This window comes from Podarcis bocagei, assembly GCF_964188305.1.
Source record: "Podarcis bocagei genome assembly, chromosome: 10".
Lineage (NCBI taxonomy): Eukaryota > Metazoa > Chordata > Lepidosauria > Squamata > Lacertidae > Podarcis > Podarcis bocagei.
The window spans coordinates 27330650-27357319 of NC_138135.1; the positions used below are offsets into that span (position 1 = coordinate 27330650).

General features: G+C 44.3%; 1 protein-coding gene across 3 annotated transcripts in view; it reads right to left on the reverse strand.

Moving 5' to 3' along the window:
• NT5DC3 (5'-nucleotidase domain containing 3) overlaps positions 1-26468 on the reverse strand; it is a 49494-nt gene extending 23026 nt beyond the window's left edge. For 2 of the 3 annotated variants that reach the window (XM_081211309.1, XM_081211308.1), the window contains exons 1-2: positions 17073-17464; positions 4580-4764 (exon numbers count right to left, since the gene is read on the reverse strand). In XM_081211309.1, the coding sequence (XP_081067435.1) occupies positions 4580-4764; positions 17073-17334 (447 nt within the window). In that variant the 5' untranslated portion in view covers positions 17335-17464. Of the gene's footprint in view, positions 1-4579; positions 4765-17072; positions 17465-26406 lie in introns of those variants that run through there. The other variant, XM_081211310.1, reaches the window with a different exon arrangement.
• Positions 26469-26670: the final 202 nt, after the last annotated feature.

A 26670-nucleotide genomic window follows, 5' to 3' on the forward strand; every position in this document is an offset into this window, starting at 1 on the left:
CTTCTTTCCTAGTTTATATCAGCTTGCCCACTAAGGGCTATGCAAGTGGAGAAACTCTTTTAAGAAATTCCCTGTTAAAAGCCCCCTTTCTGATAAGAGCCCATTTAGCATCTCTGCAATCCCTCCGAGAAAAAGCTGCCACAGAAGTCAAAGCTTTCATTATGTCCACTCCCTAGCTCAGTGAAATCTGCCTTATAACTCTGTAGTGTCCCCCACTCCTTGGGAAACATAGTTATTTGTCACTCCATGCAACATGGACTTCTGCTCTTCGCTGCCTCTTGCCCACCCCACCTCCCACTCTTGAGTCCCACATTGTTTATCAAGCACCTGCTGTGGATTAGGCAAACTGCTCATCCCTGGTGCCTTGCCAATACCCATTTCCAGAATGCAGAGATTATGTTCCAATGAAACAACATCAGGACCAAGCCCTCCCCAGACTCCTTACAACATCCCTTCCAAATTAATGCCAGTTTTGGTAAGCATCTAGCTAAGGATCCATGATTCACACTCTAGATTCACACTAAGGATGGCAACAGACAAACTCCTCACTTGTTTATCATTTGCCTTGATAAAACAGTAATCTCCGGGCGTATTACTTTGTGACCCCTGAAAGTGGAATGTAAGCAGCTAAAAGGTTGGCTCCAATTAGATCATGTGTGTGAGTGTAACGACCTCCGTTCACTGCAACCCCCAGCACTGCACCAAAATCTGATCTGGAGGGCTGGGGGGACCCCCAGATATCTGGGAAGGGGTGCAAGGAGAAGTTCCATTGTGCTCATGGGAGGTGTTCCACTCACACAATGATTCAAACCAATGGGTCTGCAGTGACCTCATAATTTTGCATGACTAGTATCCAAAACAAAATCTTAAGGCTCCTCCCCTCCTCAAAGTTGGCAACTCTTATTTAGGAAGGTGCAAGGACAGTGTCCCAAACTGTAGTTCTAGGCTTCTCCTTCTCACTTTAGTGTCAAGGGATGCGGGTCCCAAGCTGATCCCTCTACTGAAATAATGGATGAAGTCCTTGTATGGACACAATAATTTGATGTACATGGACTCACACAGATCATGGCCAATGGAAGGTTCAACACTGATAAGGGCAAACAGTGTGAATATGTGTTCAGAAAACAAAGCTTCTGTCCTCAGCCTGGCTACCTCTTCAATTTCTAGCTTTGTTTCCCTACAACTGAAAATCGTACATGTTAATTAAAAACAACACTTCTATATATTCTGTATAATTTAATACAAAAGGTGTTCTCTTTGAGCAGCGCATGAACCCGGCAAACATCTTTTCCACACTTTTTTCAAAACACTACAACAGTGGCAGAACTCTCAGGGAAATTGATCTGCTTATTATTATTTTGCTAGGAAAGTTTAATTTACAGTGCTCAAGCATTTCTCATGTACTTGGAGATGTGTGTGTGCGTCATTTTACCTGAATGTACTTCTTAGTCAGGATCATCTGTTGCCAAATTATAGCCTCCAACTGAAAGCAACCATGGCATTTTTACAGAAAACTATGGCTTAAACTAACACCTACCCACAACAGGAGGTGATGATATCGCTCTCCTGGCTTCAGGGATAGCCATGCAAAGCCTCCTGAGTGCAGTGGGAGCGCTCCTCCCGCTGCGCTCAGGAGACTTTGCGTTGCTTTCGCTGAAGTCAGGAGAGCGAGAGGGATTGATGCGCACCGATCCCTCTCGCTCTCCTGGCTTCAGAGATAGCCACGCAAAGCCTCTTCAGGGCAATGGGAGGAACGCTCCCCCTGCAGCGATCCCTCTTGCTGTTCTGACTTCACTTCACTGGAGAGGCACTGCACAGCTTTCCCTCTCTGCGCAGCACCTCGTCAGTGCTGAAGAGGCACTGCGCATAGAGGTAAAGCTGCGAAGTGCCCCTTCAGCAAAGCGGGAGGAGAAACGGAGCCCCTTCCATTTCTCCTCCCGCTTTGCTGGAGAGGCGCTGCACAGAGAGGGAGAGAATATGTTTTTTCTTGTTCTCCTCCTCTAAAACTAGGTGCGTCTTATGGTCGGATACATCTTATAGAGTGAAAAATATGGTAAACATTGCCACCAATATTTTGCTGAATTGCAATACTGTATACCACAGATATATAGATATGATCAAATTTCTTATTTACTTCTGCAGGGATATTTATAGATGAATATATTTAGCCACTGACCTTTGGACTGAAATGCAGAACTGGAAGTGTCTAACGCATTCATTCAGGAGCTCAATTCAGACAGTGGAAAGAAATAATCAGATGCAGCAGCACAGAGAGGGTTAAGCACGGGCATTTCTACCAGTGCAGTAAAGCAACTTTGACTCAGAGGACATTATAAACAGCAGGGCTCCTACCTTCAAATATAATTTTGTGCTTTGCCGCAAGCAATATGTTAACTGAGATAGTGTTAAAAGCCAATTTCCCCGTCTCATCTTCTTTCAATCAGATAAGGAACAAGACAGGGCTTTCATAATTCTACAGAGGCCTAAGCATCTTTTCAAGAAACTGCAAATTTTAATTTTACTCATAATCCTCCTTTAGTTAATTATAATTCCCCTTCATTGTATTATTTATTGCTACAATGAAAAATCTTAATACATAAACCAAATGAAAAAAGAAGCTGTTTTTGTTTGTAAAAGTGAGTCGCATGTGAAAAAACTCAGCTTCTGAGCCAAGTGCCACTGTAATGTATTCATTTCTGTGAGCTCCCTACTAGACATAGGACAAATCACCAAAGGTGCCAGAATCCAGGAGCTTCACTTATATACCACAGAAGCACAGAAAGCTGCCTTATACCGAGTCAGACCATTGAACCATCACTCAGTATTGTTTGAGCCAAGGTTTCCCAAACTTGGGTCTCCAGCTGTTTGGACTACAATTCCCATCATCCCTTACCACTGGTCCTGCTAGCTAGGGATGATGGGAGCTGTAGTCCAGAAACAGCCAGAGACACTTGTCTGGCAGTGGTGCTCCAGGATTTCAGGCAGGTGTTTTCCCAACCCTGCACATGCAGGAGCATGAACCTGGGAGCTTTTGTGTGCAAAGCACATGCCCCACCACATCAGCATCACCAACAGAGACCATATGTAGGATCTTATTTATTGCAAAAGGCATACCCCCACCTTTCAGAAAGGTGTTTGTCTTTCTGTTTTATGCCTTCTAACTACCTGAGCTCTATAATGTCTTCAATTCCCAAAATATGATTTATTTATTATTTCTTTAGTAACCAACAGCATAAACTTTCCCTCTCAAGAAGAAACATTGTGTTGCCCCGCAACGACTAGCTTTTTTGCTTGTGGAAAGTTCTGGACCCTGACAGCCCAATCCTATGCATGTTTACTCAAAAGCAAATCCCCATTCGGCTCAATGAGATTTACTTCCAAGTTAGTGTGCCTGAGATTGCAGCTTTTGCGTTCAAGTGGGAACTTCTTCCAGGCCACATTCCCTCCTGGGCAACGTCCAGGGGGCAAAAGTGGGCGGAGCAAATGTAAATTTGGCCTTCATGCTATAGGCTAGTTTCTACACACATACACTCCTCTCTATCCGCCATCTGGGCAAAGAATACATTCAATAATACCTTCTCGTCAGGCAAAAACCCTCAAGGAGGCAGAACCAGCAAGGTGTGCAGTTTGAGAGGATGTATGGACTGGGGAGAGTCCTGAGGGCCAGATACAATGAGTCATTTCGCCCCGGAGACTTAGGTTCCCCACGCCTGAGGCAGAGGATTACACACATGAACTGATGCTGAGAAAGCTAAGTAGAGATCTTACTCCTATCTATGTATACATAATTCAGTAGTGCTGAAAGACAAGGGAGTTGTATTACCAAACATTTCAGACTGAGTTGCAAGGGTTGCATGAAGTCTCTATTTTAGCTGTAAATGGATATCGTTTTAATTGCTATAGCAACCAACTGGTATGCAAGCTTGTTCATGAAATATATGCATTTCAGAAATGGGCAACCTGATCTACAACTGGATCTTGTGCCCACGGGCAAACTTTGGGCATGTGGGAAGCCCCATTAACAGGCGAGGTTTGGAAGCAAACCCCACACGTAACTCACAAAGTGGGGGTTGCCGACAGCACCAATCAGCTTCGACAACAAGCCCCCTTGCCTGCACTCGGGGGTTCCTGATGGGGAGCGCCACCTTGCAGCCAATCCTAGCAAAGTTCACTCTCAGCAAGCCCTGCTTGCAAAGAAGCAATTACAACCAAGAGTTCACTTTAAACTTCTGGTGCTTTTCCTTTGTAGTCACATCCTTTCTGGCCCACACCTGGGTGAGGGATAGCTCAGTTGGTAGAGCATGAGACCCTTAATCCCAGGGTGGTGTGTTTGAGCTCCACACTGGACAAAACATTCTTGCACTGCAGGGGGCTGGACTAGATGACCCACGTGGTCCCTTCCAACTCTACAGTTCTATGATTCTATGATTTTAAGTCAATCCGCACTGACAAATAAGCACTAGGAAAGGAAGACAGCAGAAGATCAAGCCCCTGGGGTAACATGACTGCATACTACTTTTACAGGTATTCATACTGCATACATTTAAAACATGTACTTCCACACCCCCAAATATCTTACCCGGTGTTCATTTATCAAAAGATCCCGAGCAGCATTGAAGATCAATGTGTGCAAATGCTTGGAATAGAAGACAAGTGTGTAGTCATAATCAAAGCCATAGATTTCTATGTCCGAGAGACTCATTTCATTGTTTGAAAAGATAGCATCTGGATTCAGCAAGTTACTCATAATGGAAGGAACCAGGTCTGTGGGAAAGAGACATAAACACACGGAGAGATTTTCTAGATTTTTTTGAAATAAGACGTTCCAGCAAAATGACAACAAAAATGTATTCCAAAAAGGGATGGATCTTGCAAGATACACACATTACTGCAATGGTATCCATTAACAATACACTTAATAAAATAAAATAAAATAATTATTTATACCCCGCCCATCTGGCTGGGTTTCTCCAGCCACTCTGGGCAGCTCCCAACCAAATACTAAAAACATGATACAGCATTAAACATTAAAAACTTCCCTAAGCAGGGATGCCTTCAGATGTTTTCCAAAAGTAAGATAGTTGTTTATTTCGTTGACATCTGATGGGAAGGCGTTCCACAGGGCAGGCGCCACTACCGAGAAGGCCCTCTGTAACCTCACTTCTTGCAGTGAGGGAACCGCCAGAAGGCCATCGGCACTGGACCTCAGTGTACAGGCTGAAAGGTAGGGCTGGAGATGCTCCTTCAGGTATACAGGGCCAAGGCCGTTTAGGGCTTTAAAGGTTAACACCAACACTTTGATTTGTGCTTGGAAACATACTGGAAGCCAATGTAGGTCTTTCAGGACCGGTGTTATATGGTTTCACTGGTCACTCCCAGTCACCAGTCTAGCTGCCACATTCAGGATTAGTTGTAGTTTCTGGGTCACTTTCAAAAGTAGCCCAATGTAGAGCACATTGCAGTAGCCCAAGTGGGAGATAACCAGAGTATGCACCACTCTGACAAGACAGTCCACAGGCAGGTAGGGTCTCAGCCTGTGTACCAGATGGAGCTGGTAGACAGCTGCCCTGGACGCAGAATTGGCCTGTGCCTCCATGGCCAGCTGTGAGTCCAAAATGACTCCCAGACTGCACACCTGGTTCTTCAGGGGCAGTTACCGCATACAGGACCAGGGAGTCCTCCACACCAGCCCGCCCCCCAAGAACAGCACTTCTGTCTTGTCAGGATTCAACCTCAATCTGTTAGTCGCCATCCATCCTCCAACTGCCTCCAGACACTCACATAGGACCTTCACTGCTCTCACTAGTTCTAATTTAAAAGAGAGGTACAGCTGGGTATCATTCACATATTGATGAACGCCCAGCCCAAAAGGATAATGCAATGGACTTGCAGTTCATAAACCATGTATTTCAAAAGGGGCATCACTCAGGGACTGCTACAGAACCAGTCATGTGTGAATTAAGAGGCACACTACACCCCACACAGCCACGGATCAGGGCACACGCAGACCTGTAAACAATGCAGTAAGGTGGCAGTTCTTACAGATAAGAATCATAGCTGTCTTAGATGAACTTCACAAAGTATTCCCTTTATGCTAACCCATTGGTTATTTTCACTTACCTGTATGTAAGAATTTGGCCTGTTTCCTTTCCCACCTCTTATCCTCATTTTTGTTCAACTGCTTTTTAAAAAGAAAAATCCCCTGGCACTAACTCTGAGGATAACAAAAGCAGCACTTCATCACACACTTACCTGAGAGCAAATCCCATTGAACTCATCTATATTTATCTATTTCTTAGCCCTCTGCCCTTCACAAAAAAATCCCAGGACGGGTTTACATCACAATAAAGCTGTAAATACAATACAGATAGTGAACAGAGCAGCAGTTAATGAATTTAGGCTTGCGCTCCATTCTACTTTCAGAATAATTTAAATTGTTTATTAGTAAGATATAACGTGCTTGCTTGTTATATAAACACCAAAAATTGTTTAGAAAAGCATTTACAGTGGCTTGGAAACAATTAACACAACAGAAAATATTCTGATCCAATCTCAGACACAAGCCAGAGAGGTTCAATGAAACCGAATTTCAGTTAAAAGGATCCTTCTGTTGTCACCTAGAACTAGGATAGGGGACACTGTGACCCTTAAGATGTTGTTGGAATAAAATCACATCAGCCATAGCTGACGGACTGACATGATGGGAGTTGATATATTTGGAGGGTTGTTCTCTTCCATTGTATTCCCCTCTGCCCTGCCAGGTTTTCTTCCATTCTCCCTCCAATCACTCAACAGTCTGTGGCTTCTGAGTCCACCAAGTCCTCCCATATCTGCTTTTGGGGTGCCTGCCTCTCTGAGTACCCCCCCCAAAAAAAAACATATTTTGTACTTCTGCAAATGTTTTGGTTCATCCAGACCTGCTGAACATCTCCCACTAGTGTGCTGATGGTGCCATAGATCCTCACTCAAGAGGCAGAATTTGCTGTTTGTGCATAGGGTAGTTAATATTTGCAGAATGCCTTCCAAATGCTTCGGCATGCAATCCTTACAACAAAGCAAAATCGGAATTGTTATCTCCCACACTGCAAAAAAAGGGGGGGGAGGGGGGATGAGGTTGAGAAAGAAAGGCTTGCCCTAAGACAACCTTGCATGTCCATGGAAAATGTTGAGTTTATAGCTCAGTCTTAACCACTATGTCAGCCCTCAGATCCTTTTCTTCAAACTGTTTGAGAGAGACTAGCAGCGATCTGGGTCAAACAAAATAATTGCTTGGAAATCCTTACCTAATTAGGCAGATGGGAGAATATATTTAAAGTAGTACCCAGAACCTGGAACTGCATGACGCAATCGGCATTTAAAAAAAAAAATGCATACCAGAAACGCAGCATTTTGAAACAACCATAACTTCGCCCAGGAACATCATGCATCTACCTCACTTAGACAAAGCAAGAACAATTTGTGTATTTCTGGCTGCAAATAAAGCACAGAGCCACAACAGAAGGTTTTGCTAATCTTAAAAGCTGTAAGCAAACTGCAGCCAGCCTGAAAATCCTGCTTAGACAATCTGCGTGAAAAAGTTCCCACCCATCCTAATTCATATGGGACTGTATCTTGAACAGGCACGTTACTGCGTGTTTTCACAGTGATTACACACGTTCAGGAAGGTCACATTTTGGGGTCTTGTGGTGCACTAAGACTCACGGCACAAGAACTTCTGGACCTTTCTAGCATGGGGAGTTTCAGAGCAGATGGGGAGCCAATACTGGAATAATCACACAGATGTTTTATTACGGAGACCAAAAAAATAGGTGACACAACAAGGCAGCATTCAGACCAGTCCAGCAACTATTTGGTTAAATGTATGGAAGATTAGATATAAAGTAAATGAATGTATTTCCAAAAGACAGGCATGTGAGAAGCTCAGTTGGATTAGGAGGAGATTCCTGGTGGTAAACAACACTTTGCTAGGGGGACAGTATGGGTAACTTGCTTGAAAGTTGAAAGAGAGAGAGAGAAAGGGTTCTGAATTAGAGAATCTTTAATGAAAACATTTTTTAAAAAATAATTAGAAATAATTAATAATAATAATAATCTTTTATTATTTATACCCTGCCCATCTGGCTGGGCTTCCCCAGCCACTCTGGGCGGCTTCCAACCAAATATTAAAATACTGTACAGTAATACATCAAATGTTAAAAGCTTCCCTAAACAGGAAGAAAAAAGAAGAGAACCCCAAATGCAGAATGTTACCCACCCAATGCAGGAAGGAAAAATGGTTTCTTCGGAAAAAAAGAGAGCCATGAAAGATGTGGTTCAGGAGGCTATTCTCTGGGACCAGTCCACTGGACTTGCTTTTTCAAGTCTGCAGGGAAGCCCTTTCAGGTCCTTTTAACCTTGTGCTTTATGTGGATTTATTGGATAGAGGCTTGGAATGACAACATAAGGCTATGCGTTCCCCAGAGCCCTGACTCAACTCGAGTACAAAATAAAGTTAGCAGTGGTGAACAAAACAAGGAGAAGCGTAGAAGGGTGTGTGAAGCTAACTGAATGTGGGCCAACTTCAAACAAAATGGGCCAAATTGGAACAGTGATTTGTGGGCGCCTTTAAAAAACAACAACAGATTCAGCTATATGAGGAAGGGGAGATTCTGCTTCCCATTGTAATTGAGAGACTGGTCCCAAGTTGCAGGAAGTTTTCTTAAAATAAAAATCACAGAGCATGATGTTGTTCATTGCATTAAATTGAAAGAGCAGCTGTATTTGTCTTAACACAACTCTGTGCTGATGAATGATCTAACTTGTGGGAGGGGGATATCTCTCCCTTTGTCATCTGTATAACAAAAATAGGCAAAGAGACATAAGGGGGCTAATACACAACTGTCCTTTCGGGCCAGGCATCTGCAGTGTGACACGAAATGCCTTGGTGACAGCAGAATAATTTTCCACAAATCATGTCGCTGAAAAGATAAAACAGTAGTTGCAAGTCACAAGCTATACTATAAAATTAATTGCAGTAGAATAACCTTCAGACTCTCAATTGCTTTAATGTTTCAGTTGTTATGCAATAATAAAGTTTCTGAATGCACCTGTAGTTCTCTTACTCAAGTACCCCAAGGCTATTATACTCGGAAGAAGGAAAGAAACTCCAGTGACATAGTCTCAAGGTTACAGAGTAGAAATTTGTCAAACTCTTAAAGATGCATTTATAGCTACAGCACACATACAAAGCATGGGGGGGGGGGATGGAACAGGAGAAAGCAACTGTTTAAATTTTCTCTGAAGGTGACACACCAAAACAATAAAACAAGAACATTTTATTTCCTGAGTGAACAGGACTGCTTTAAGATAATATTCTTCAAATGCTGTTTTAATTAAAACTGTGTTCTACTTAAACCAAAGGCATTCATTACAGTGATTAAATTACCTGAACGCAAATTAAAGGGCTGATGCCTAGGAAATTGGTTTCCAGTAGCCCTGCTCTATTTTAGGAGTCTATTAGGGTTTTTTTACATGTAAATGGATAACAGCATCAAAGGAAATGATAATAAAAGCAGAATGCTGACGTTTGCCTGAAGATGAAATAAACCATATCAAAAGTTATTCAAATTAAGAACCACTATTTGAGATAAGCCTGTTTGAAGCTATTGGCCTCATCTGCACTATACAATTAAAGAAGTATTGGACCACTTTAAACAGTTATGGCTTCCCCCAAAGAATCCTGGGAACTTCAGTTGGTTAAGGGTGCTGAAAATTGTTAGAGAGATCTCTTCTCTGCTCCCAGAACTATAATACCCAGAGCAATTTAAGAATCAATCATCCCAGGGCACTCCAGAAATTATAGCTCTGTGAGGGGAGTAAAAATGTCAGACATCTTCAAAATAAGACAATGAAAATGAAAGTTGCACTCTGGTCAGAACTCACTGGGAGTTCCGGAAGTCAGTTCTTAACCCGAAGCATTCTTAACCCGAGGCGCACGTTCCCTACATAGGCCTCCCGCAGCCCTGGAAGCAGATTGCGTTCGTATCCTGGGGCAAAGTTCACAACCCAGGACACCTACTTCTGGGATTGTGGAGTTCGTAACCCGAAGCAGTCGTAAGCAGGACTGTTCGTAACCTGAGGTACCACTGTACTCATTCCTTCACTTTGTGCCTCTCCAATGCCTTCAATGAACTCGCTGCTATAGATGCTTGGATCATTTCACTCCTAGTCAGTCTACTGCTGCAAGCAGAGTTTTCTCAGCATTAAGCCATAATATTTGGCTTCCCCAAACTTCTCCCCAGCAGCCTGCAAAGCCATTTAGTTTATAATTACATTATAAGATGAGACTGCATGTAGCAGGAACCCACTGGGGAAAGTGTTTTGTTATGATTTACACAAATCTTTGAAGCCTGGGTTCTCTCTTGCAGCACTCTCATATGTCAACACACCAACGAATCCCTTACCCCCTCAGCAGGGCCCTCGCTAGGTCTTCTTTTTATTTTGGTTGTATGTATGTTAAAAAAAAAAAAGTACCATAAAGTACACATCCCACAAACTGAAAATCCAACCAACAGCCTTGCCAGCCTCACTTCCATGCTTCAGATAAGAAAAGGAAATGTCAAGAAATTTACAGGAGAACTTAGTTGAGTTTGACAAAGGGGACAAAAATGCAGCTTGGTTATGACCGGCTTTGGAGAGCATCATGTAAAGAAGTGTGATTGCCTGCAATTTTTGGAGCCACAGAATCAGAGAATTGTAGAGTTGGAATATAGAATGGACCCTGAGGGTCATCTAGTCGAATGCCCTGCAATGCAGCAAACTCCACACATGGTCCCCCATCCAATTTGAAACCACAGTGGACACTGCTTAGCTTTGCAAATGTGCTAGCAGTTTTATGGTTGCACCATTAGGAAGCAACCCCTTGTGCTGTATATCAGAGAGAGGCATTTGTGTGAAGGCACCCTTGCACTCAGGCTTGACTTTGTTATCTCTCTAAGACCACCCAAAACTGCCCACTCTGAAGATACTCATTGCTAACCTTCCTGAAGAATGCCATGCTTTATAGATCAAAATAAGCTCCCACCTTCATCTCTAGAAAAGAAAAATAAGAATCTGGTATCATAGCCCTGATACTGCATTCTAGAACACCAGAAGGAATTGTGTGACCTAAAGCTGGGAAAGAATCAATATACACTTCAGTTAATTTACACAAGAATTTCTAAGAATTAAACATCCATTTATCACTGAGGGTCTTATGTTCACAGCCGAACAGAGGGGATGATGGAATCATAGAATTGTAGAGTTGGGACCACAAGGGGCATCTAGTCCATCCCCTTTTATGCAGGGTCCATCAGTACTGTCTACACTGACTAGCAGCAATTCTTCAGGGTTTCTGACTGGGAACATTCCCAGCCCTACCTGGAGGTGCCAGTAGGACCGTGCGCATGCCAAGCAGCTGTTTCACCACAGAGCTACTGCCCTTTCTAGAGCAGATAGCAGACTAGCTGCTTAAGAGCAACCAAGAAGAACAAACAAGAACAAGGCACATGCTTATTGGTTTCTATTTCCTAGTAAATAGTAAACCCTGAAACAGCCAAGATTGCTAGAAACAACATCTTAAATTAGCTTCCTTTTCCCTAGTCAAAACAGCATGGCAGCAACCCTATGACTGGTTCCCTAACTAAAATTAAAATTAAGCAGAGCAGTCCAATGTCAATAAACCACTCCTGGCAAATTTCATTTCAACAACCACTAATAACTCACTGTAGAAGTTCTCCATTTGAAAGTTACCCATGGAAGCCAAGTACCCACTGCTTTGTTAACTAGGTAAAATTGCAACAAGTAATTCACAGAAGTTCACTGCCACCTCTATGTGCACGGCTACATGCAGTATCAGCTTACTGTATGTTACTTTCTATAATAAGTGTTGATCTGTCTTGCTGGCATGTTTAAAGCAACCCACACTTCATATAACTGAAAGCCAGCTTGATCCAAACTGAGAAACCACTGCTCCTCCTAGAAATTGTTGTGAGTCGCCTCAAGAGCTAGCCTTGGTTTTGAGCTCAGAAGCAATGTGCTTGACACATTTCAGTTTCGTATTACTCTGGCCATGGTGACCCACTGAAGTGATGCTTTCACTTTTCACCTTGTATATTTGTCACTAGATAAATTCATGCATAACATTTTTCGAATAGATTCATTACAGATCTGTTGGGAAGTGCTCCGTGTACCACTGAACAATTTGCAGCATGGAGGAAAACAGATTCAACTGCAGGACTGTCTTTTCCATTTCATCAGTTTTAATGACTGGCGCTAAATAAGCTGCAACCAACTCTTCTATTTCACACCTTCAAACCACCAACCAGTTCCGATTACGTAAAAAGAAATGTTTAGTCAAAATTAGGAAGAACTCTCTGATGGTAGGAGCTGTTCCAACAGTGAAACAGTATCTTGGAAGGTGGTGAATTCTTCCCAGAGCTTTGAAGCAGAGGCCAGATAACCACCTATCAAGGATGCTATAGAAGCAGATTTCCTGTACCAGCAGGTAACTACAACAGAGGACTTTTCAGGTGCCTTCAAATTCTGATTCTATGAAAGCACAAAATTAAGTACTGTATCTTTCTGAATAGCTACTAAACCATACGTTAAACTTTTTAGGGGTATAAAGATGGGTGTTTGAAAAGAAGCCTAAAAGCAGTTTAGGAAAATCAAGGATGCCTGGGGAGGGGAAACAGCAAGAATGGAGACAGAGGTTTGGCTCAGACATAAACAATCTCAGTTTACCAGTCTGAGAATAAGCACTGTGTGTACATTCTTCCTCCCTTCTCTTATGAACTTTAATGCAATTAAACTGCAGTTTTCCATTACACCCAGGAAACTGTGATTTAAGCTGTGACTATAATCCTGGCTTGCCAACTACAAACAAAGTATTGCATTAAGTCCCAAAGGGAAGGGGGAGGAGACAGTGTGTATGCACATGACTTATCAGCCCAATAAACCATTGCCCATGGTTTATTGGATTAGGATTTTTATATATGAACCAGCAAGACTGAAAAATAACCAGGGGTTTTTTCAGCCAGAACTCACTGGAACTCAGTTCCAGCACCTCTGAGGTGGGTGCCATTACCAAATTTATAAGATAACAAGCATTTATAAGATAACAAGCATGCATGGTGAGTTCCGGCACCTGTTTCTGGAAAAACAAAAAACGTTCAATCTGCCATGTTCCGCCCCTGGAAATCCATGCATGAGAATCATGTGACTGCTGCATCACTTAGATTTTTATATAATTTGTACATAATCATAAGAAGAGCCCTGCTGGATCAGACCTAGGGGATATATAGCCCAGTGCCATGTTTTGTTTTGCACTGTGGCCAACCAGTTGCACATGAAAAGCCCAGAAGCAGCCCATGAGCATAGCAGCACTCTGTCCACAGGGACCAATATAAAGAAGAACAGTGCCTCTGATCCTGGAGACAGCGTATCGTCATCATGACCAGTAGCAACTGACAAGCTTATTTTCCATGAATTTGGCTAGTGACCTTTTAAGTTGGTCAGTGCAACCAACTATTTGCAGCAAATTCCAAGGTTTAACTATGTGTTGTTCCTTTTGCCTGCCCTGACTCTCCCCTCATTCTGTTTCATTGGATGATCCCAGGTTCTCGCATTATAAGGTGGGGCAGAGGCAGCCAGTCTTGTGCCACTTTCTCCAAACCATGAATTTTATAAACCTCTGTCATGTCTCCCTTACTCACTACAGTGCTTCTCAAAAGGAATCAATTCACACATTCAGAAGAAAAATCCAGTGTCAAGCATTCTCAAGTGCTGTACACTGATGTGTGAAATGGCCAATGGGATACTATACCTACAGTAAACATTTCTTGGTTACTCAACAGGAAGGGAATAAGCACTGATGCAAATTATTAAAGAGATGGAAAGTCATCATTTCCCAATACAATTTAGACTTATTTACACCTCTCATAACAAAGTTTTTCAAGGCCTGTTAGTTTCTTAAATTGAGCTTCCCCTCAAAGGTCCATACAAGTACTTTTGCATGTGGGAGATGTATTATTCTATCCAGCAGCACCTGCAAACACTCCATATTTCGAAATGAGAGCTCACTAATTACCACACTGGCACAGAAACACTATTCATTTAATTTCATTTAACATTAAAAAGCCTCCGAGAAATCTGCCATTTGGACCACACGGTTCAGAAGACCAGCCCAAACAGAATGGTTTTTGCCCATTTTATCCAGTGTCTAGGGCCCATGTCATTCAAGACAAGACACTGGTTGGACACTGTGAGAACAGGATGGTGGCCTAGAATCCAGCAGGCCGTTATGTTCTGATGACGTTGCACAACAGCTCCCATTGTATCTAACCACTGGCTATGCTGGCTGGGACTGAGAGGAACCAGAGCCCAACAACATGTGGAGGGCCACAGGTTCCTCATCCCTGCTCTAGAAGCATGTATGTGGAGCACTTTTTGTAACATTTGTAACCCACCATTCATTAGAAATTGAAGGGCTGTTTACAAAAGTACAATCAAACCAGAAAATATACAATGTCACAGTAGGTAACACAAATACTAAAAGCTAGGTAGCAACAATAGCCAATGGTTGAGTAAATAAATAGGCCTTCACCAAGTGCCTAAAACCAGTCAAGGTCTGGGGCTCTCTCTCTAACGTCCAGAGAAAGTAGATTTGATAGAATGAATGCACTACCACAGAAGACTTTCCTCCAGTTGATCCAACCACTCAGAGCCCCTTAAGACCACGGTACTCGACAAATACTGACCTCCACAGTCCACACAGCAGAGGATGACAATAATTGTATCACTGCAAGCCATACAATTTGCAAGTCCTTTCTCTTCGCCAAGTATCACACAGCAAAATGCCCTCTTTTCAGGAATGCTGCTTTCCAGCCTTCTGGTTTTGCACTAGTATACCAAACTAGTTGTGTGGAAATAATGCCCTATAGATACGCACACGTAACTTGTTATCTGACATTTTGCTGGCACCTCAACTCAGACCTGGAAGGGAAAAATAGATACTGCATATTCAAAAGGGAAATTGGTTGCCCATTTAATCTAAAGTAATACATTACTCATCACTGCCACACGTTTTATTTCATTAATTCTCTTACATTTATTTCCCACCTTTTCCCATCATGGAACCCAAGGCAGTGTATAGTGTATGTCTAAACCCAGACCTGCTTAGTTTCAGCAAAGTGGAGGTCTCATGTACCTAGTTTAGATGACACATAATGAGCACCATTTGACAGATGAAACTGCAACAAACCCAGGTTTGCCCCCAAGTGGACTTTCAACAGAAGTAAAAACAAATCCCACTACCCTGACAAGCTGGTCGATATTATTTGTTTAATTCAGCCCTTGTTTTCTTGAGGTGCTTGGCTGGAAGCCACTCCAATTTCCCGGTCTCGACTGCATTTCCTACATTAAACAAAATAATTTTCATTTCTTGCAACTTTCTCTGAAATAAAAAAGCACACCCCGTGTATAATTTCTTTCCTGTTGATTATATGACTCCAAACACTACTCACTCATGATCCCTCAAATTTGAGTCTGGAGTGGACCCTTCAACAGAGACCCTATTTTATGTGGCTGGAAGTGACTGCAGCCATGCCTAATGTGTAACAGAAACCATTATGTTGCCCCCCCCCCAGCAACAAAAAACACTTTATGATATCTTCTGACAGGACTGGGGAAGCTTTAATCCCCTAGATGTTGCTGAACTGCTACTTCCATCTGCCATAGTAGTAAAGGGTAAAGGGACCCCTGACCATTAGGTACAGTCGTGACCGACTCTGGGGTTGCGGCGCTCATCTCGCTTTATTGGCCAAGGGAGCAGGCGTACAGCTTCCGCGTCATGTGGCCAGCATGACTAAGCCGCTTCTGATGAACCAGAGCAGCGCACGGAAACACCGTTTACCTTCCCGCTGGAGCGGTACCTATTTATCTACTTGCACTTTGATGTGCTTTCGAACTGCTAGGTTGGCAGGAGCAGGGACCGAGCAACGGGAGTTCACCCCGTCGCGGGGATTCAAACCATCAACCTTCTGATCGGCAAGTCCTAGGCTCTGTGGTTTAACCCACAGTGCCACCTGCGTCCCAGATATCTGCCATAGTACACATGGCCAATAACTGGGGGTGATGGGAGATGTAGTTCAGCAACATCTGGAGGGCCAAAGCTTCCCCACACCTGTCTTAGGAAGTACCAAAACAAGAAGCAATTTGCATATACCATTTTTTTTAAAATGAAACTATAAAGCAGTCCCTGGAGCCCTGACTTTTACCAGAACAGCAGCACACCACTCTCACAAACACAGTTTTCATTGTCTAACACAGATTGTCTTTTCAAGGGAGCAGGAAGAGAGATTAGTTGGCGCTCAGTACAGGAACTAGATTTTGGCAAACCACCGCATTCATCAGTGTCCAAGCACACACAGACAGAGATGCACCACAGAATAGGAGCCAACATATGCCCCACACTGGAAGCTATAATCTGGGCTGGCAAGCCGAAGCCACCCCTCTTCCACTTCTGCACCCAACTGTCCCACCAGGAAGCTCCCTATTTAGTTTTTGGAGCGCCCCTCCCTTCCAGGCAGATCCGTTAGGATGAGAAACTGCGTCTCAGCCAAGGTCACCTGAGCGAACTCCGGCGATTCGAACCCAGAGCTTGCCAACCCAAAACGCTTTCCACCCATCCCCACGCGCTGGCTCTGGGTTCAAACCTCCGCGTGGCTGCGAAGCTCATGTTTGGTGACCTTGGCCAAGGAGGGCTCTTGCCCCACGCTTAAAATGGAAGTGTCCCGCTCCCCTCCCTACCCACCCCATGCGCTTTAAAGACACCTGGAGTCCCCTTGAGAAATGGGGGACACACAAAGAAACCCCAAAATGGGAAAGGGCGGGAGGGGAGAGAGAGCGGAATGTCAGCAACCGCTTTCTGCAAGCCTAGAGGACCCGCGTGGCGAGGCTGTGGGGCGCCTTCTCCCTCCAGCCCCAAAGCTGCTGAAACACACGCGCAACCAACCCCAACCCCCCAATGCACCCCTCATTTTAAAACCTCTCACCTTTCGTCACTTTCTTGGCTTCGTTATAGCGCTTCCACAGGTAGTTCTTCATGTCCGGGGGCGGGGCGGAGGGCTGCTGCTGCTGCCGAGGGGCCAGCGTGCAATAAGGATTTGCCTTTAAGCCGCCGCCGGAGCAGCAGAGCCCGGCTAAGGAGGCAGGAGAGGCGGCGGCGGCGGCAGCAGCAGCACTTGCCCGCCTTGCGCCGCCCTTCCCCGCTGACCCCAGCAACACCCTCGCGGTAGAAGCGGCCGTGGCTGCCATGGCCGGCGCAGAAGCAGAAGCAACAGCTTCTGGCGGACTCCCCGGAATCCCTTCAGGAGAAGAAACGCGCGCCAGCCGCAACCTCGCCTGCCTCCGCTGGCTCTGCGCTCCACTGGCGGCCGCCGCCGGCTGAAGTCACTTCCTCAAGCCCCGCCTCTCCGTCTCCAGGAGGGCAGGCGGGCGGTGAAGGGGCGGGCAGGCCGCGCGCGGCACGTGTCTTGGCGGAAAGACCCGCCCGCCTCCTTCTTCCTCGGGGCAGAGAGAGCTCAATAAAAATGCCAGAGCCGAACCCACGGGCTCCTTTCTCTCTCTCTGCCAACAGACCCACTGCAGGCCCCTGCTTGGTACCGCCTTCGTGCCCCTATTGCCAACTTGCCTTGGTCGGACTAGGGCGGGGCCAAGGCATTTTGGCACCTAAGGCAAACCACAAAATGGCACCTCCCTCCTCGCCAGGGAAGAAGGGGTGAAGGAAGAGTTGCCTCGGGAACAAGGCAGGGAGGGTAAATATCTGCGCTGGGATCTGTTGCCCCTGTGGATCTTGCCTCACCTTGCCTCGTGGGTTACTGGCTCTGGGTTAGGCAGGCGACTGAGGAAAGAGGGCACACTGCATCAATCCCGCTGCTCCTTTTATTGAGTCATTTCCATCTGGCCCAGGTCGGTATTTCCCAAACACGCACAGTATGTTGCGGATTGGACCCAAGACCTTTCTGCATGCAGAACATGTGCTACCACTTTGGGGCCAGTCCATGCATGAGGCAAGGTGAGGCAATTGCCTCAGGTGGCAGAGCCAGCCTCCAAGGAATGCATTGCCCTCTGTTGCCACCACAGTGATCTCCCACCTTTGTAGATCTTTACCCCCCCCCTTGTTCCTGTTGGATATTTTCACTCCCCGCTTCTTCCGGGGGGGGGGGAGGGGACACCATTTTGTGGTTCGAAATGTCTTGCCATTGAGTTGTGGTCCTTTCCCTGTTAGAGACTGCTTTCATTCATTCCTTCATTTCTTCTCCAACCCTTGGGGTCCTTTCCATCCTCTTGTGCATGGACTGTTCCATTTTTGCAGCGTAGGGAATTCCCATCACTATAGGACAAAGCCATCTAGCAATTTTCTTGTACAGTATAAAGTTCTTTGGTACAGGTGTTGACCACAACATCTCTGTGAGGTAGAATGCCCTTGTTGCTATTTTCCAAGTGAGGCATCAACACGAATGGGCGGCTTGGCAACCGTCTCACCCGGAGGGCTGCTCCATATATTGCAAAAGAAAACATTTCCAGAAACCCTGTATTATTCATTTACTTCCATTTAGGAATCACTTCCTATAAAACATCTCAAAGCGATTTTACAATGTGTCAGACAATCCATGCATGCCATAGAATAATCCTCATCAGAAAAAAAAGGTTGCCCAACTCTGCTTTACAGTGTGACCCACATAATACTTAAACTCACCTCCTTTTAAGGCTAGTTAGTCCTATGGTAGAAATGGGGAACCTGGTACCCTCGAGGTGCTATTGGACTCCCACCTCCCATCAGCCACAGCCAGCATGGCCAAAGGTCAGGTATGGTGGAAGCTGTGGCCTAACAATATCTGTTGGACATCAGATTCCCCCCCCCCCCATCCCTGCCTTATGGAATTAGATTGGCAGGGAGAGAGTTGTCTGATGCAGGCTCACTTAAAGGTGAAGTTCCACTGTGTTCAGGGGGTCTTCCGGGTAAATATGTGCAGGATTTCTGCCTTCAAACGTTGGAGTCTTCATTCTTTGCCTAGAGTCATTTATAAAACCTCAGTGGAAAAGAGCGTGGGAAGCAGAGGTCCATAATGTGAGACAATCTCTCACTTTCATTGCTAAAAGACCTCCTATGGAGCCATGTACTAGCTGAAGTCTATTTTAGTCACAAAAAGTGCCATGCCAACAAATTTGCAGGTCTCTAAGCTTCTAAGAATACCTTACGTACGTGAAATGATTAAACTCCACTGCAAGGCTAATAATGTACTTGGCCCAATTTTACAAATACCCATTAATTTACCCAATAGGACTTTCATGGTCTGTGTGTTTCTGGAAGTACAAAACCATTGCCTTGTGTATTATGTGATCATAATGTGATCACTTTTTGCTGGGTGACTATGCATTTGTCCTGCTGCTGGCTATTTCTATACTATTGTAGTTTTATTGTTCATTATCATAGAATCAAAACATTGCAGAGTTGGAAGAGACCCCAAGGGCCATCTAGTCCAACTTCCTGCAATGCTCATAGCAGTCCTGGGGCTGGGGGGGGGGGCTCAAACCACCAACCTTCTGGCTAACAGCAAGATGCACTGATTCATTGTGCCACTGCTATTTTATTCTGTACTTTAAAATAAACTAGACACCCCCAAGGAACTTCACACTCAGAGGCGCACTCCATTGTCTCTCAAGACAGACAGATGCCAACAACAGAACTGTAAACTTTAAGGGTCTGATGCCCAAACTACATATTACATTATAGTTCTGTGCAGTTTTCCTTTAAGGATACAATCAGGACTGGATGGAAGTTTTCAAAACTTCAGAAGAGAAGCAAATTTGTCTCTTGCTCCTTTTTTAAAAGCTGGCTCAAGTTCTCTTTTAACGTCATTAGCAACAAGCATGTAAATTGTCCATTGTCTTTCCACTGCACAAAGTAAATGGCTCCAGGACATTGTGCAAGCTCTAAATAGATACACACATTAAGAACAACCTGTTCATGGTTATTCAATGTAGCTTCAGACAGCAAAATAGAAGATACACAAAAGCCTATGTAAACCTACCTGCTCAGATCCATTCCTCAGAGAAAGGAGGATGCAGATTAAGAAAGATAAGGCCTAAGTGCTCCTCCTACCCTCACAGAGTATCATTAGCCACCATTTTGTGCCAGCAAATCAGAAAATGCAGGAACAGTACAGGTGTTATTTGTTCTGTACATTTGTTGCACTAAATGACAGAGCAGTTTTATCCTCTTTAAGCAAACCTAAATTCCTAGTATGTTCTTGAATCCCTCCTACAAAATACTGACAGTCTGGAGGAATTTTGGAGGTACATTGGTACTTCGGGTTAAGTACTTAATTCGTTCTGGAGGTCCATTTTTAACCTGAAACTGTTCTTAACCTGAAGCAGCACTTTAGCTAATGGGGCCTGCCGCTGCCACTGCATGATTTCTGTTCTCATCCTGAAGCAAAGTTCTTAACCTGAAGCACTATTTCTGGGTTAACGGAGTCTGTAACCTGAAGTGTATGTAACCTGAAGCGTATGTAACCCATAGGCGCCGACTCCATGGGGCTTGAGGGGGCCTGAGCCCCCTCAATAATCTCGAGCGCCCCTCCAGCAGAGCGCCGCTGCCGCGCTGGCTCTGCCTGTCGACGCTTGGCGCGTCCGCGGCTTTTATAGGGCACCGGCGCGGCGGGGGGCGCCGGGCCGGGGGAGGGGGGCGGCCGGCCTGTCTCCTTGGCAACCCCATTGAGCAGCGCCGGCTCCCCCGGGAGGGCCATCCACCCGCGCCGCCGATCGCCAACACCGCCGACGCTGTGGCTGCCCGAGCCAGAGCCAGAGCCAGAGCCCGCCAGTCAGTCAGGAAGGAAGGAGAAATGGGGAGGGAGACGAGGGAGGAAAATTGCGCGCAGGGTGAAGAAAGGAGAAGGGCGAACGAGACGAGCTTCCAACCCAAAAAAGGGCTGGAAGACTGGGAGGATGAAGGATCGGGAAAGAAAGCGACGCCTTCCCCGCCCGCGACGTCGCCCGCTTGTCATTGGCAGCGCAGCGGGCGCCCAGAGGGGCTGGGCACCGGCGCAGGGCCGCTCCGCAGCCGCGGAGGATAGCTGCGCGGCTAGCAAGGTGCGCCGCGTAGAGCACGGCCCTTGTGTGGCCCGGTGGCCAGGCAAGCTCGGGCGGGGACCCCCATGCGAATCTAAGACGGGAGAAGAGGGCAGAGCAAAGGGGGTCCCTTCCCCAACCTCCGGCTCTGAGACTTCCCTGCGCCCCAGAAAAGCGAAAGGATTTTCTCTCTCTTTTTTTTTTAAATATTTTATTAAGTTTTCAAATACAAAGTTAGAAACATACACTGAAGAAAAAAGTAAAAGAACAAGAAAAAGAAAAAAAGAAAAAGAAGAAAAAGAAGAAAAGAAAACCAACCATTCAACACATTTTTTATATAACTAACTGGACTTCCTCGCATCTCCCTTACCCTGCATTCTTTATAATAAAGATATCAGCAAATTATTACCTTGTTTCGTACCTTATTTTGTACTTTTCAAATACTATACCTCTAAATTTAACATACTTTTCATCAGTTACTTATATCTTAAATTAAACATAGTATTACCTTAGATTTTGACCTTTTCTTACTTAACATATAATTTCCTGTTTCCCAAATCTAATTGCTGAAGCTATAGTTTCCGAATCGTGTAAATTTTTAACATTCATACAACTTATATTGTTTTTGCAAATAGTCCTTAAATTTTTTCCAGTCCTCTTCCGTTGTTTCTTCTCCCAAATCTCGGATTCTGCCAGTCATTTCAGCCAGTTCCATGTAGTCCATCATTTGCGTCTGCCACTCTTCCAGTGTGGGCAAATCTTGTGTCTTCCAATATTTTGCGATGAGAATTCTTGCTGCTGTAGTTGCATACATAAAGAAAGTTCTATCCTTCTTTAACACTTTCTGGCCAACAATGCCCAAGAGGAAGGCCTCTGGTTTCTTGGGAAAGGTATACTTAAATACCCTTTTTAACTCATTATAGATCATTTCCCAGAAGGCCTTCACTTTTGGACAAGTCCACCAGAGGTGAAAGAATGTCCCTTCAGCCTCCTTACATTTCCAACATTTATTATCAGACAGGTGATATATTTTTGCAAGCTTGACTGGGGTCATGTACCACCTATAAATCATTTTCATAATATTTTCCTTCAAGGCATTACATGCCGTGAATTTCATTCCGGTGGTCCATAACCTTTCCCAGTCCTCAAACATGATGTTATACCCAATATCCTGAGCCCATTTTATCATGGCTGATTTGACTGTCTCATCTTGAGTGATTTTCTCTTCAACCTGCCCTCCATCCTCTTGCGGAAAACTCTTTGCCTGCCCTGCCCGTATCTCGTTTTTGCTTTTTAATTCCACACACGCACCCTTCGGACTTCGTGGCAATCGGGCGCGCGGGTTCGTTTCCTAAGAGAGTGAGGACCCCCGCCTCCTCCCCACCTGCTCCCTCACCAGCCAGCCAGCCGCGCGCCCTAGCCGGAGAGCCCCGGCCGTCCCCGTCGCGCAATCGGCTGGATCTCCCTTCAGCAGGCCGTGCTCACAACTCGGCCCAGGGACCCCCAGCAGCGGATCTCCGGCCCAGCTGAAGAATCCGGCAACAAGCCCCCTCCTCCCCAATCGCTCCGCCGAAATACGCTCCAAAACCCCCCAGATAGGCCGCCGGCCACCAAGTCTCGTGGCGCCCTGAGCGAGGGTCTCTCCCCAACACCGCCACCTCGAACTGCGTTCTCCCGGCTACCCGAGCGAACCAGCGGCAGGACCCCGGTATGGGCCCCCCCAATATTTTTTATAAGTCGGCGCCCCTGATGTAACCCGAGGTACCACTGTACAGCAGAGTTCTGGATACAATATGTCAAGAGGGGTGCAGTTCCCACCCACCTCACTCACACACGAAAACAAAGACCACCACAGCCAACCACAAATGAATAACCACTCCCTAGGCCAACCCCAACCTCTCTCACCACCAAAGGAACACAAGCGAACAGCAAAGAACCTGCACAAGCAATGCTGAAACCAAAACCCTACATATAGTAAGTGAAATAGAAACATTGCCACCCGACCCCACTCTCACCCATCTCTCCCCTCCTCCACCTATTTTCCCCTTTTCCTAATGTCTCAACAAATGAAAATGATTTGTAAAAATGTTACATGGGGGGGGGGACACGTGAGAGAGAGAGAGAGATTGCACAGTTTTGTAAATCAACAAAATCTTTAATTAAACAAAGAAAAAGAAAAAAGAGGGGTGCAATTTCCCACAACAAAAGGACAGAAAGGAGAAGGGATTGCACAGAAGGGATGTGAGAACCAGTGTGGTGCAATACTTAAAGAGTATTTTTTTTAAAGGGAAATTCCCTTATTCTGAATAGGATTCCTCGCAAGAAAAGGGAAAAGTTGACAGCTATGGTCAAAAATCATGGGTGTGTTCCTAAAGCAAGTTTTCTTAACAATTGTGTAAGAGTGTTATGCAGTAAAAGCTACATTAGCAACCATTTTTTGCATATTTTTCAAATAATTTTATAGCCATAAAGTAAAGGTAAAGGGACCCCTGACTGTTAGGTCCAGTTGCAGACGACTCTGGCGTTGCAGCGCTCATCTCGTTTTACTGGCCAAGGGAGCCAGTGTACAGCTTCCGGGTCATGTGGCCAGCATGACTAAGACGCTTCTGGCAAAACCAGAGCAGCGCACGGAAATGCCGTTTACCTTCCCACCAGAGCGGTACCTATTTATTTACTTGCACTGCGTGCTTTCGAACTGATCGGCAAGCCCTAGGCTCTGTGGTTTAACCCACAGCGCCACAGGTACTAAAAAATACTTCATTTTTTTCCAGGGAAAAACAAACACGTATTCCACTAGGGTGTGCTGTGACCCAGTGAATGTTTTCAAGTTAGTATAGTAAACTACCATAAATATCCTGGAGCTTCTTTGGCAATATCAGCTATATCTTTCCTAAAACAAACAAAGATAACTTTAAATCAGCTTCTATATGGGCCCTCAAGTTAAAGAGGAGAAATTGTGACGGGACTGGCCTTACCATGAATTAATTATATAGGGACTTTTTTCCTTTTGCATTTTCACATAACAAGAAATCTCCCTTTGAAACTGCTGTTTGTGGCAGGAGATCGAGAGGGGGAGGGGGTAATACCTACAACTACCCTCTCCTGCTAGCCTGATAAGATAGAGAGAAAGATTGAGCCCTGCAGGCCATATCCCTGCAAAGGGAGAGAAGAACCGCAAAGAAAAGCTTGTTCCTGACCTGTGCAAGTCTTATTGGTGCATCTGAAAACTTCACTGCTACAATTGTTTTATATGTTTTTAATTTGGGGAATGTGTGTTCTATTGTTGTTTTAATGAGGGAAGGGTGATCTGTCTGGGAGGAGAGGAGCTGAGGAGAGCAGGGGTTCCCAATCGCAGTGGTTCAAATTAACAGGAATGAACTCTGAAGGGACAGATGAGTAGGACAACTCTAGGTTGCTTACCTGCAATGTATGGGACTGCAACCTTAGCCCAATAATCTGATAATGTCAGGCTGCATACATACTACAGTGGTACCTCGGGTTACATATGCTTCAGGTTACAGACTCCGCTAACCCAAAAATATTGCTTCAGGTTAAGAACTTTGCTTCAGGATGAGAACAGAAATCGTGCTCCGGCGGCGCAGGAGGCCCCATTAGCTAAAGTGGTGCTTCAGGTTAAGCACAGTTTCAGGTTAAGTGTGGACCTCCGCAACTAATTAAGTACTTAACCCGAGGTACCACTGTATATCTTTAAAGCACATTCAAAGCACATTCTTTCCCTCAAAAAATTCTGGGTACTGTAGTTTGAGGGTTGCTGGGAATTGTAACCCTGTGAGGGGTAAACTGCAGTGCTCAGAATTATTTGAGTGAAATAATGTATTTTGAATGTGTTTTAAATGTATAGTGTAAACTGTACAGAGTATTAGTATTGTAATTGAAATAGTGAACTATTCCCAACTGCACATAATATTCATTTGCATAAAGCAAATGGCGCAAATATGTATTTGGGAATCCACTTCTTGTTTTTGTTTACTGTACTGTATCTGAAGAACCCTTACATGACTTGATTTTTACTTAAAAGTTAGTTTATAAAACATTATGGTATCCAGTGTTTTTTAGCTTCTGTCACTCCAGTAAATAATTAGTAAGCAGAGTAAAAGAGAGAGAACTTCTGTTTACAAATGTTCAATGGAGAAAAACAATAGAAAATATATATAGCAGATAAGAAAAGCCACCTTGAAAATTAATGAGACACAATGCTGTGTCAGTTTTTCTGGGTGACAAATTGTGTAACTTTCTGAACTTTCAAGTTACTTCCATGTATATGAAGCTGGAAGCAGGTATTGTGCCATTTATTCTAAGACTATGACATTAATATTTTGCAATCTGTGAGACACTTGCTGGTACAATTTGTGAACTTCCTTTTTTAATGGGACATCAAATGCTTTTAATAAGTCATACCAGTACTTGGTATATATACCGTTGTACAGGCACTTCATCAAATGGAACATCAAACGGCAAATAATCATATATATATCATTTATCATTTATATATTTCATTCATATACGTTTTTTCTGGAGTGTACAAGAAGCAGAAATGCTGACAATGCCTTAGTCACACTAAGACAATGCACTAGTGTGAAAGAGGCAGAATACGTTTTGCTCCATGAGGCACTGGGTGACGACCTTGAGACTCTCTATACCCTGATAAGACTTGGATCATGATAACTCCTAAAACAATGGAAAATTGTTTGTGCAGGTCACTTTCTATTCACCAATACAGAAACAAGTTTTGTTGTGAGCGAGGGTAGAGTGGGGTGGGGTATTAAAATGGAATAGGGAAAAGGTTTCTAGGATGTTGGGGAACAGAGAGAAGTGACAGTTTCTTTTCTGAACTTCACCTTGAATTCATCTATTTTATACTCAAGCAGCTTTTTCTAATGTCTTTTTTGTGCTGTAACTCTGGAACACACAAACAGGAAGGAAAACTTTGCTTTTAGATTTAATTATTACCTGTAATAGCAATAATAGCAATAATGGGCTGCGTTCTTCTCTTCTGAGTTTTCCAGAAGACTCTTTTTTTAATAGCTCCTGTTATCTTAGATACAGTCTTTTTATTTTTAAATGTTTTTATTTCATTTTTACCTAGGCTCAGTTTCTGTTTGGATTTTTCCAGGATCCCAAATCCTGGATACCAGATTGATTAAATCAAAACAACATCTAACTATTCCTAAAACAAATATATTTATTTCATTATCTTGAGGAGAACACTTAATGAATATTTTTAATACATACCTGCAAATAGTAAAAACCAGTTTGTAAATTAACAGAGTCAGCAAACCTGTCCATGCCGTTCTTGGCCAGATCAGAAGTCAGCCCAACCAGAAATACTACATACTGAGCATGCTCCAACAAGTAGCTCTAGGGGGGAAAGGCTAATTGCCAGATCTTCTGCTGTTACAAGCAGATACAGTACGCTTCTGCTCAGTGCTACTAAATTCAGGCAATTGCAACAAAACATAAATGTTAATAAATAAAACAAATAGTACAAAGCCGCTG